The sequence below is a fragment of the Danio aesculapii genome, chromosome 24, assembly GCF_903798145.1.
Source record: "Danio aesculapii chromosome 24, fDanAes4.1, whole genome shotgun sequence".
NCBI lineage: Eukaryota > Metazoa > Chordata > Actinopteri > Cypriniformes > Danionidae > Danio > Danio aesculapii.
The window spans coordinates 3,187,668-3,200,636 of NC_079458.1; the positions used below are offsets into that span (position 1 = coordinate 3,187,668).

A 12,969-nucleotide genomic window follows, 5' to 3' on the forward strand; every position below is an offset into this window, starting at 1 on the left:
GGCTTTAAATCATTTTCAAAACGCAATCCGTAGTATAATTGTCCCTTCTGCCGCGCCGTATTTATTTACATCCACCACCTGGAACTGAGTGCTGAACAATGATGGAACACATTAAATAAGAAATAGACAGGGAGGATTATAATAAAATGACAAAATTATAATAAAAAAATCAACATATTACAGTTTATATATAATATTTATATTTATAATTGTTGATTTAACGTTATGTCCTCAGCGCAGAGAGTGAATACATGGGAAATATCAGATTCAGAGAACGAGGCTGAAGAAGATAAACCATCATCATGTGTAAAACTCAAACAAAACACCTCTGCAGATGAATCAAAGATTGAACACAGCAGCTCCGGGAGGAAGAGGAGGAAGAAGCGGCCGGAGGAGCAGCAGGACACGAAGAGAACTGCCAAAGAGAAGCTGAAAGAGGAAAAAGAGAAGCTGAGAGAGGAGAAAAATAAGCTGAAAGAGAAGCTGAAAGAGGAGAAGCTACAAGACAGGCAGAGGAGGAAAGATGCGGCGGTGAAACTGAACCTGTTAAAACCTGAAAATCTCATCAAGAGTCTGACGGTCCACATTCACGCCGGTGAGAAATCTTTGCAAGTGAAGATGAAGGTGTCACTGGTGTTATACGACATAAATGCACGCGTCAGTGTTGTTATATGTGCAGTTTACATATGAGGTCTTTTAAATTGTTTTATTTTTATGGCATAGACGAAGAGTGCATTTATAAAAAATAAATAAATAAAAACATGATTTATGAAGAGGTCTAGAAACGAGCTGTTTTTCTAAATTAAAGTCCGCATGAAATCAAAATTCACGGTTTTTTCTGTTAGCGCACATTGTTAGTCTTAAAATGAACAAATAATCAGTGAAAGTTAATCCACTGAGGGGAAAATTCATTTGTTTTGTTAATCTTTAATTCAAATCTGACCATTTGCTTCAGCTCTGAATGGTCAGTCCTTTTCTGATGACGTCAGTTTGACGGATTGAGTGAAATATGATTAGCAACCGTTAGTTTGCTGTGAGTGAAAGATGAAAGGCGGAGCTTAAAATAAAACCCTGAGCTAAACAAAACTCAATATCCAATGGCATTCAACAGCATATGATTTACGCAGCGGACGCCCTTTCAGCCGCAACCCAACACTGGGTCACAACACCCATACACTGTTGCATTCGCACACACTCATACACTACGGCCAATTTAGTTTATTCAATTCCCCTATAGCGCATGTGTTTGGACTGTGGGAAACCGGAGCACCCCTAGGAAACCCACGCCATCACAGGGGGAACATGCAAACTCCACATAGAAACGCCACCAGGCTCAGCCGGAACTCGAACCAGCGACCTTCTTGCTGTGAGGCGATCGTGCTACCCACCGAGCCACCGTGAAGCCCCTATTGATATATTATGTTTTATAAACAATATTATTTTGGGTTCATTAAAATTTGTCAAATTAATTGAACTTTTTAGCCAGTTTCTTATTTGCAAATATTACAGATGAACATCAGATAAAGAACATATAAAAGAACCATTAAAAGTAAATAAAAACATTGTATAGATTTATATGCATAATATAAATGATGTAAATAAACCGAAACATACAGAATGCAGAAAATTCATGTTGATTTTTGAGTTTCAGTAGTTTTGTTGTGTGCTTTAGTCATTTTCAGTTTTGTTTTTCCACCAACATTCCTAATTGTCTTTACAAAAAAAGTCCTTTAATATGTTTTTTATATATATTATTAAGGATTCTTGCTTGTTATTTCCTCTTCTGTTGCTGCTGAATATTAAATAATCAGATGCAATATAATCTTTGTCTAGTCCTGTTGCGGGATCGAGGCTGTGATGTGCTGCTCAGGACTCTGGATGGCCTGCAGTGGAGAAACCGTATAGATAATGAAGGTCTTCCCAACAGCATCAGCTGGACTCGACAAGCCCTTCAGGTCACCAATAAGTTACTACCAACAACTCTCCATTAGGGGTTTATCAGGCACTATTATTATTGGGCAACACCAGACATGCAAGTGCTTATTAAATCAGGTGTTTGTTCTGTACTGCAGACTGAGGATGAGGAGAAACATGAAGTTATTGAAGAAGATCAGATTCTGATGGTGATTTCCTCTGATGAACTTGAGGACATGCTGAGGTCACATAAAACAGTGAACAATCTGTTGGTTAGTCATTGAACATAATCCGTCCTGTAAAAAATATGAATTATGTTTGTTATTTAATGATAACTATACATATAAATGTATTTTTCCATGCAAATTGCTATGTTTGTATTATATATGCTGTATTTGTATTATAACATATATGTATATATATATATATATATATATATATATATATATATATATATATATATATTTTCTTACCGGCCACTTTATTAGGTACACCTTACAAGTACTGGGTTGGACTCACTTTTGTCTTCAGAACTGTCTTAATCCTTCATGTCAGAGATTCAACAAGGTACTGGAAATATTCCTCAGAGATTTTGCTCCATATTGACATGATAGCATCAGGCAGTTGCTGCAGATTTGTTGGCTGCACATCTATGATGCCAATCTCCCGTTCCACCACATCCCAAAGGTGCTCTATTGGATTGAGCTCTGGTGACTGTGGAGGCCATTTGAGTACAGTGATCTCATTGTCATGTTCAAGAAACCAGTCTGAGATGATTCACGCTTTATGACATGGTGTGTTATCCTGCTGGAAGTAGCCATCAGAAGATGGGAACACTGTGGTCATAAAGGGATGGACATGGTCAGCAACAATACTCAGGTAGGCTGTGGCGTTGACACGATGCTCAATTGGTACTAATGGACCAAAAGTGTGCCAAGAAAATATCTCCCACACCATTACACCACCACCAGCAGCCTGAACCGTTGATTCAAGGCAGGATGGTTTCATGCTTTCATGTTGTTGAGGTCAAATTCTGACCCGACCATCTGAATGTGGCAGCATAAATGGAGACTCATCAGACCAGGCAACGTTTCTCCAATCTTCTATTGTCCAGTTTTGGTGAGCCTGTGTGAATTGTAGCCTCAGTTTCTTGTCTTCTGCTGCTGTAGCCCATCTGCCTCAAGGTTGGACGTGTTGTTCTCTGTAAACCCTAGAGATGGTTGTGCGTGAAAATCCCAGTAAATCAGCAGTTTCTGAAATACTCAGAGCAGCCCATCTGGCACCAACAACCAAGCCACGTTCAAAGTCACTTAAATGCCCTTTCTTCCCCATTCTAATGCTCGGTTTGAACTGCAGCAGATCATCATGACCACCTAAATGCATTGAGTTGCTGCCATGTGATTGGCTGATTAGAAATTAGCGTTAACAACCAGTTGGACAGGTGTACCTAATAAAGTGTGTGTGTGTGTGTATATATATATATATGTATGTATGTATGTATTACATGTTACTATAATTTAGTGTTATTAATTATATTGCTATATCTTGTCATCAGTGTAGTTTTTACTATTTATAATCATAATTAAATTATTAGTGTTAAATATTAGTTTGTTTTATTTAAATATGTTGTCAATATATAATTGTAATACAACGTAATCATAAAATGAATAATACCATTTTCTAATATAATTATAATCATGTATATATATTTATATATATATTTATAATCCTTTTGTTTTTAAAATGATTATTTACTGTTGTTAGATTATTTTAATAAATATAAATAATACATTTTTAATAAATGCAAATAATAAATGTAATTATAGCATAATTATAATGACTATATGAATATATATTGTTTATTATATTATTTTAGTAGTATTCTGTATTTACTATATTTAGAGTTTCTTGTGTTGATCTTCATTCTAGATTCCTATTGGTGAAGTTCATGAGGGGGCGGAGTCTCTGTTGCAGCATCTCTACAATTCCATGAACAGAACTGAGGGAAAAGTTGTCACAATTCTAGTGATCAGTCATCAGCGACGGTACACACTCTCAAAGCATCTTATTATTAATCTTTAAAGTTTATAATAATACAGAATCATTCATATAAAACTAGAGTGGACTTCTATAAGTGTATGTGTGTGTTCAGATCAGCATCATGGGATGAAGATGAGCTTGATTTTCACCTGAATGAGCATCATATGGACACAGAAGAGGTCTGAGAGAATATTATATAATGTCATATGTATGTATTAATATATTTTTATTTTCTGGGTGTCACTGTGGCTCAGTGGTTAGCTCTGTCACCTCACAGCAAGAAGGTCGCTGGTTCGAGTTCTGGCTAGGCCAGTTGGCATTTCTGTGTGGAGTTGGCCTGTTCTTCTCGTGTTGGTGTGGGTTTCCTCCGGGTGCTCCGGTTTCCCCCACAGTCCAAACACATGTGCTATAGAGGAATTGAACAAGCTAAATTGACCGTAGTGTATGAATGTGAATGTGAGTGTGTATGGGTGTTTCCCAATGCTGGGTTGCAACTGGAAGGGCATCCGCTGTGTAAAACATATGCTGGATAAGTTGGTGGTTCATTCCGCTGCGGCGACCCTTGATAAATAAGGGAGTAAGCCGAAGGAAAAATGAATGAATATTATTTTATATTATTATTATGAATCTAATATAATCTCTGAAATATATCTCTGAATATTAATCAGTAATGTGTCCTTCCAGTAATCATGTCTTATTTTCTATGATTGACAGCTGTTGGTTCACCTGCAGCTCTACTGGAATATAACCGTTCACTTCCTGTCCAGCTGGCAGGAAGTGACCAATCATGTGGTCGCAGTTACCAAAGCTTTATCAAAGAGACCGTACAAGTGAGTTTTACACAGGTTAATCACTCAAAATGCTGGATTCACTTTCATCTTCTGAGATTTAAAGGGATAGTTCACACAAAAATGCTAATTTGCTCATTCACTCACCCTCGAGGGGTTGTAAACATTTATGAGTTTCTTACTTTCTGTTGAACACAAAAGAAGATAATTTGAAGAATGCTGGAAACTGGCAGGGGTGGAAAGAGTGCTGAAAACTCATACTCAAGTAAAAGTACCATTACTTGTCTAAAAATGAAGTGCAAGTAGAGTAAAACGTATCTGTTGTAAATATTACTCAAAGTAAAGAGTAGCCCTTTTAACAGTACTCAAGAGTAGTGAGTGTTATGCTGTAAAAATCTGATGCATTCACATGTCATTTGTGGATGTGTGTAAACGTAACATTCTGTAGTGCATTTAGTTATTGCCCAGAAGGCACACAACATCGTGAGACGTTAATATTAGGTTAGATTTAGGTTGTGACGTCAGGTGACCAAAATTCAACGTCTAGCCAGCGTCTTAAGGACAATGTTATTTCGATGTCCAATAATGACGTGAAATGACGTTGATATTTGGTCGATTTTAGGTTGTTAGAAAGTAACCAATATCCAACATTGACCCAACATCTAAAATCAACATCATATTGACGTCTAATACTAACATTTATTTGTCAGGTATGGAAACCAAAATCCAACATCCGATAAATGTCAATAGTGGTAACATCCACACAACGACAAGCTGTTACATCATTAGACGTTGATATTTAGTTGATTTTAAGTTGGACATTGATGTCGGCCTGACGTTGAGTTCTGACGTAAACTCGATTTTCATTTCCTAACAAAATGCAACGTTCCCATGACGTTTAGTGTACAACATCAATCTGACATCATGTTGACGTCTTGTGCCTGCTGGGTGTTTAAGGCCATTTCGGACATCATAACATCCGTCATCTTGTCATCAGTGACATGCATCAAAACAGTCTCTGGGTCAATGCATGTAAAGATTCTGAACATCTTCTTGGACACTTTGAATACTTCCAAACAGTTTGCTGCAATTATAAATCGCCTCATGTCTTGAAGTAGTTCATTATGATGGGATTTACCTTCTATGTGTGATTTGATTGAACTCGCAGGACTGATTGTTCTAATCCCCATAGACAAGAAAAAATAAAGTAGTGACTGCAGGTTGAAGGAAAGTAGTGGAGTAAAAGTACTGATACTGCAGTAAAAATGTACTCAAGGGAAATTAAAAGTACACATTAATAAAACTGCTGCTCAATTACAGTAATTTGAGTATTTATATTTAGTTACTTTACACCAATGGAAACTGGCAACCATTGACTTCCATAGTAGTGAGAAACAAGTACTATAAAGAAGAAACAAGTACTATGGAAGTCAATGGCATCCTACAATCTTATCAACAAAAATATCTTCTTTTGTTCAGTTTATGGCAAACTTTTTATTTTGGGGTAAACTATCTCTTTAAAATTCACTATATAAAAGTAAACCCAGTTTAAAATCTGTCTGTGTATTTTTTAAGTTATGATTTTTGATGATTTTTCAATGTTCTCATAATTCACCATGTCCTTGTAATACCTGGGTGGATATTTTTGCATTGGGAAAAAGAGAGATGTATTACTTCATTTTTACATATGATCTGATCTACACTTTCTTTTATTGTCTTATATTTTACACCCAGGAGACCCAGAAGTCTTGTAACTCACCCTGCGCTAGGGCTTTCATTACTATAATACACCTAAAACAAGGATCGCCATAATAACTCATCCAGGGCAGGGAAGCATTGTGTCTTAATTATTTTTATTTTTTACAATTTTATAGGGGTTTTTAAGATCTATTTTTATAGGACAGTATGGTGGAGACTGGAAAGCATGGAGAGTAGCTATTGGTGCCAATACGTTGTTTTTTGATTGACTAGACCAGTGTTTCCCAAGCCTGTTCCTGAAGGCACACCAACAGTACATATTTTGGATGTCTCCCTCATCTGACCCATTCATTTCAGGTTTTGGAGTCTCTTCTGATGTTCTGATGAGTTGATTCAGGTGTGTTTGATTAGGGAGAGGTTGAAATGTGTACTGTTGGTGTGGCTTTAGGAACAGGGTTGGGAAACACTACTGTAACTCATCCAGGACATGCACTAATGCTTCCCTTACCATAATACATCTAAAACATGGATCACCATAATTAACTCATCCAGGGCAGAGAGCCATTGTGTCTTAATTATTTTAGTTTTACAATTTTTATAGGGGTTTTTAAGCTTTATTTTTAAAGGACAGTATAGTTGAGACTGTAAAGCATGGGTAGTAGAGAGATACGGCAATACACATTACATTACATAAAGCTATTGGTGCCAATACGTTGTTTTTTGATTGACTAGACCAGTGTTTCCCAAGCCTGTTCCTGAAGGCACACCAACAGTACATATTTTGGATTTCTCCCTCATCTGACCCATTAACTTCAGGTTTTGGAGTCTCTTCTGATGTTCTGAAGAGTTGATTCAGGTGTGTTTGATTAGGGAGAGGTTGAAATGTGTACTGTTGGTGTGGCTTTAGGAACAGGGTTGGGAAACACTGTTGTAACTCATCCAGGACATGCACTAATGCTTCCCTTACCATAATATACCTAAAACATGGATCACCATAATTAACTCATACAGGGCAGGGAAGCATTGTGTCTTAATTATTTTTATTTTTACAATTTATATAGGGGGTTTTAAGCTTTATTTTTATAGGACAGTATGGTGGAGACCGGAAAGCATGGAGAGTAGCTATTGGTGCCAATACGTTGTTTCTTAATTGACTAGACCAGTGTTTCCCAAGCCTGTTCCTGAAAGCACACCATAAGTACATATTTTGAATGTCTCTTTTATCTGACCCATTAATTTCAGGTTTTGGAGTCTCTTCTGATGTTCTGATGAGTTGATTCAGGTGTGTTTGATTTGGGAGAGGTTGAAAATGTACAGTTGTTGAAAATGTGTATAGTTGGTGTGCCTTTAGGAACAGGGTTGGGAAACACTGCTGTAACTCATCCAGGACATGCGCTAGGGCTTCCCTTACCATAATATACCTAAAGCACAGATTGCCATAATAACTCATCAAGGGCAAGGAAGCATTGTCTAATAATTATTGTTATTTTTAAAATTTAGGCGGTTTTAACATATATTTTTATAGGACAGTATATTGGAGACAGGAAGGCATGGGGAGCAGAGTGATAGGGGAAGGTTTGGCAAAGGACCTCTAACTGGGAATCGAACTCGGGTCACCGTGTAATATGTCAATGCATATCTACACAACTATTGGTGCTGGCACGTGTTTCTTAACTGATGAGATATCTCAATAGCAGGGAAAGAGTTAATAATAAGAATCATATCAGGGAGCTAACTGTGGAACATTATGACTTGCCTGTATAGTGTTGATCCATCCGTCAGCCGCTGCTCTTTATTCTTCAGTCCGGTTGTGTTTTGTTATCAGGGCGTTGTGTGTTGATCCTGATCTGGGTTTCTGCATGGACGGCTCGTGGTCAGCTGGTGTGCGTGTGGACAGAGATGGCCGCGGACTCGCTCAGGTGTGGACGAGGCAAATACAGCAGCTGAACCGCGTCAGTGCAGCCGTGGCTAAAACCGTGACCAGCGCCTTCCCTTCACCATCACTCCTGCTGCAGGTGACCTGTGCTCAGTAGTGAAGATCAACCTTTTAAATCAATAAACCTTTTGAATCAGCACACATTATTGGTGGTTATAAAGATTTAAATTCTGCCATTTGTTTTAGTTTCTTCTGTTAAACACAAAATAAGATGTTTTGAAGAATGTTGGAAACTGGAAGCCATTTACTTTCATAGTATGTGTTTTTCCTACTATGGGTGTCAATGGTTAGCGGTTCATTCTTCAGAATATGTTATGTTGTGTTCAACAGAATGAAAAAGAGTAAACAAGATGTAAATGATGACAGAGTTTTCATTTTTATTAAGGTTAATAATTAATCAATAAGTCGATTGTTAATTAAACGATGGTCGATCATGGGAATTTGTGAAAATTGACTTAATTTAATGCACAATATGTAAAAAAAAAAAATCGCTCATTAAAATATCCAAAAGCCACTAGAGCCACAGGGTGATATATCTTGCAGACTTATGTATTAATATTATCCCAAATGTTTCAAGAATGATTCAGACTCTCAATTTCTGGTTTGGTTACAGGAAAACAACAGCGAGGCTTTAATATGTCGTGTGTTTTATTCGACTGCACAAAGCCGCATTATGACAGCCTAAAATGTATTCAGTCGGATAAAACGGCGCTGTTTCCTTTCCACGTGACCATGAAAACAGGATGTGGTGGAGTGTGGCATAATAAAAGCTGTAATGGATGTAATAAATGTCATGTAGGATGTAATGAAGACCACAACTCCCAAGATTCCACAGTCACTGCATCATCAAAATACACCTTTGTTTGTTGTGGATACACTCCCTCTAGTGGCGATAATTAAATACTGTGCCTTTAATTGAGGCTCACAGTGAAGTACACTCTTTATATGCCCTCATTTACCTGCAGGCCTATGAAGAGCTGCCATCGGGGGAGGAGCCACGCAAGCTATTGGCTGATCTCACTGTGGTGGGCGGAGTCAACGAAAGGCGTGTCGGTCCGGAGCTCGCTGGCCGAATACATCGTCTTCTCACATCGCAGAATCCTCAGCTCCTGCTGGATTAAGGCACCAATCATGGAAGAAAATCTAACTTTGCACTTTAACGTGAGCTGAATATAAACGTGTGCCTCAGATTAATACATTTATATCTCATCGTGGACATATTGATTGGTCATACAGCAATTACTTGAAAAATAAATGTCAATGAAATGTTTTATAATGTTAGCGTTGATTATATAAAACTCATGTCTTTGTCTTTAAAAAAAGCATTTAAATATCACTTTATAAATTGGTCTTTGATAATCTTATTAATTAATATAAAAAAATAGACTGCCTATCAATAATTGCTATCATTTTTTGTTTGTTTGTTTGTTTGTTTATCAGATTGTGTATTGGATCCATGATCTTAGATAAAACACATTAAACTAAGACCATAAAAAGCATTAAAAAAACCAGATAAACTAAATTAATTATTTAAAAAAGCAGTGTTACTTGAACATTAGTAAATATGATAGCACAAACTGTAAAATCTAATTCAATATACACTACCTGACAAAAGTCTTGTCGTCGATCACAGAATCATCTGTTGAGCTGCATCCCAATCATCACTAATACTGCAGAAGACCTACTGGAACCTGCATGGAGCCAAGATTCTCATAGAAATCAGTCAGGTTTGGTGAAGGAAAAATCCTGGTTTAGGGTTACATTCAGTATGGGGGCGTGCGAGAGATCTGCAGAGTGGATGGCAACATCAACAGCCTGAGGTATCAAGACATTTGTGCTGCCCATTACATTACAAACCACAGGAGAGGGCAAATTCTTCAGCAGGATAGCGCTCCTTCTCATACTTCAGCCTCCACATAAAAGCTCCTGAAGACGAAGGTCAAGGTGCTCCAGGATTGGACAGCCCAGTCACCAGACATGAACATTATTGAGTTGGGATAAGATGGAGGAGGCATTGAAGAAGAATCCAGAGGATCTTGATGAACTCTGGGAGTCCTGCAAGAAGGCTTTCTTTGCCATTCCAGATGACTTTATTAATCAGTGATTTGAGTCATTGCAGAGATGTATGGATGCAGTCCTCCAAGCTCATGATGGAGTCAGACACAATATTCATTCTGTTTCCACTGCAGCATGACCACATATTCTATACTGGACATTATTTCTGTTAAATGACAAGACTTTTGTCTAAGCAAAGTCAGATCTTACTGTCCTAATTACATCATTCAAAATCAAGCCATGATCATATTTTATTTTGGTCAAATCAGTGTAATCTAGAGGCCTTTGCCTTTCATATAAGCCACTTCTGATACCAAATGATCAACTAGAAGTCAAGATATTATTTGCTCTTCCCAAAACTTGGATAAGCCACAAGATTTTTGTCAGGTTGTGTATTTGTGTTGGGCAAAGTTTAATCATATCCAAAATAAAAGTTTGTTTTGACTTAAGTGTGTGTACATTTATAATTTATATATAAACGTATGCATATGTTTGAGAACATGTTTTTTATTTAGATATAATACACAGTTGAAGTCAGAATTATTAGCCCCCCTTTGAATTATTTTTTCTATTTTAAATATTTCCCAAATTATGTTTCACAGAGCAAAGAAATTTTCACAGTATGTCTGATAATATTTTTTCTTCTGGAGAAAGTCTTATTTCTTTTATTTCGGCTAGAATAAAAGCAGTTTTTAATTTTTTATGAACCATTTTAAGGTCAATATTATTCGCCCCTTTAAGCAAATTTTTTTTTCGATAGTCTCCAGAACAAACCATCATTATACAATAACTTGCCTAATTACCCTAACCTGCCAAGTTAACCCAGTTAAGCCTTTAAATGTCCCTTTAAGCTGTATAAAAGTGTCTTGAAGAATATCTAGTCTAATATTATTTACTTTCATCATGGCAAAGATAAAATAAATCAGTTATTAGAAATGAGTTATTAAAACTATTATGATTAGAAATGTGTTGAACGTGTTGATTTTTCTCTGTTAAACAGAAATTGGGGGAAAAAATAAAAAGGAAGGCTAATAATTCAGGGGGGGGGGGGGCTAATAATTCTGACTTCAACTATATGTATTTGATTATGGAGTCAAATTATATATAAATTGAAATATCTATGCAAAATAGTTTTGTATAGCTTCGTTTTTATGTGTAAAAACCTTGATATAAGTTTTATGCAGTGAAACACCAAAATAAAACACAAATTTGATTCATGAAAAACAATAAAAGAGCTTTTTCTGCACTTATTTATTATTTTATAATCAGTAAGAAAACATGCAAAAAGTACAAAATCACTCACTCGTCACTCATATATAGTGTGTATATAATAAACCAGCATTCAATCCTACTAATAACACAATAAATACTGAACACAGGACACTAAAATACACAATCTAGAGCACTTATCAAATCAGATACTGCATGCATTTAGATAAAACATCGCTTTAATTTCAGGCTCAGATATTAATCTACAGTTCAGTGACGTCCTAATGAGACCTTTTATAGATGCAATATAGGAACTGTACAGTATATCTAGCATTAATTCACAGTCTTACAGCATTAATCTGCTGGTTTTGAGGTATTAAACAACTGATGGCTATAATAATACTGCTAATGTCAAAGATGTTTGGCATGTGTTTATCTAGCTTTAGTTAAAAGAGACAAAAAAAGACTGGAAATATTGGCACTGGAAATGAGGATGCTGATGAGAAGCTTCATCCTGAGCCCTAATTGTTTATTCACAGGTCCAGCGAAGGAATTTGGATATTTTGGCAAGGGAGATGAACTGTACGGTGTGTGTGAGTGTCAGAAATATATCATTTAGTCACCCTCGTGTTGTTTCAAACACACATGACTTTGTTTCTTTTGTAGGACACAATATGAGATGCCTGCATAATTATGATTAAAAATTAATAACAATTACAGCCATTTTAAATCAATTTACAACTTGAAAAATTCTTGTTTGAGCTGCACAAATTGGCCATTATATCAATATTTATATCAATAATATTGTTATTATTATTATTATTATTTTATTTTTATTATTATTATTATTATTATTATTATTATTATTTTATTATTATTATTATTATTATTTTAATATTATTATTTTATTATTATTATTATTATTTTATTATTTTTATTATTATTTTATTATTATTATTATTATTTTATTATCATTATTATTATTTTATTATTATTATTATTATTGTTGTTGTTATTATTATTGTTGTTGTTATTATTATTTTATTATTATTATTTTATTATTATTATTATTATTATTATTATTATTATTATTATTATTGTTGTTGTTGTTATTATTATTTTATTATTATTATTTTATTATTATTATTATTATTATTATTTTATTATTATTATTTTATTATTATTATTATTATTATTATTATTATTATTATTATTATTATTTTATTATTATTATTATTATTATTTTATTATTATTATTATTAATATTATTTTATTATTAATATTATTATTATTATTATTATTATTTTAATATTGTTATTATTATTATTA

At 35.1% G+C, this 12,969-nt stretch overlaps 1 protein-coding gene across 2 annotated transcripts; it reads left to right on the forward strand.

The window, feature by feature from the left end:
- Positions 1 to 87: 87 nt before the first annotated feature.
- LOC130218896 (probable crossover junction endonuclease EME2) lies at positions 88 to 11,408 on the forward strand. 2 transcript variants are annotated; one of them, XM_056451207.1, is made up of 9 exons: positions 88 to 595; positions 1,834 to 1,955; positions 2,073 to 2,186; positions 3,844 to 3,959; positions 4,067 to 4,133; positions 4,669 to 4,784; positions 8,266 to 8,449; positions 9,336 to 9,537; positions 10,010 to 11,408. In XM_056451207.1, exons 1-8 carry the CDS (start codon positions 226 to 228, stop codon positions 9,495 to 9,497), a joined length of 1,251 nt encoding a protein of 416 aa, XP_056307182.1. In that variant the 5' UTR covers positions 88 to 225; the 3' UTR covers positions 9,498 to 9,537; positions 10,010 to 11,408. The 2 variants fall into 2 exon arrangements, with proteins under 2 accessions (XP_056307182.1, XP_056307181.1); XM_056451206.1 differs by lacking the exon at positions 10,010 to 11,408 and having other exon boundaries at positions 9,336 to 9,754.
- The last annotated feature ends 1,561 nt before the right edge of the window (positions 11,409 to 12,969 follow it).

Excerpts from the sequence above, each read along its gene's own strand:
- LOC130218896 (XM_056451207.1), top strand. The coding sequence starts at position 226 with ATGTCCTCAGCGCAGAGAGTGAATACATGGGAAATATCAGATTCAGAG. Across the intron at positions 4,134-4,668 it reads ATCATATGGACACAGAAGAG|CTGTTGGTTCACCTGCAGCT; the intron begins GTCTGAGAGAAT and ends TATGATTGACAG. Across the intron at positions 8,450-9,335 it reads TCCCTTCACCATCACTCCTG|CTGCAGGCCTATGAAGAGCT; the intron begins CTGCAGGTGACC and ends GCCCTCATTTAC.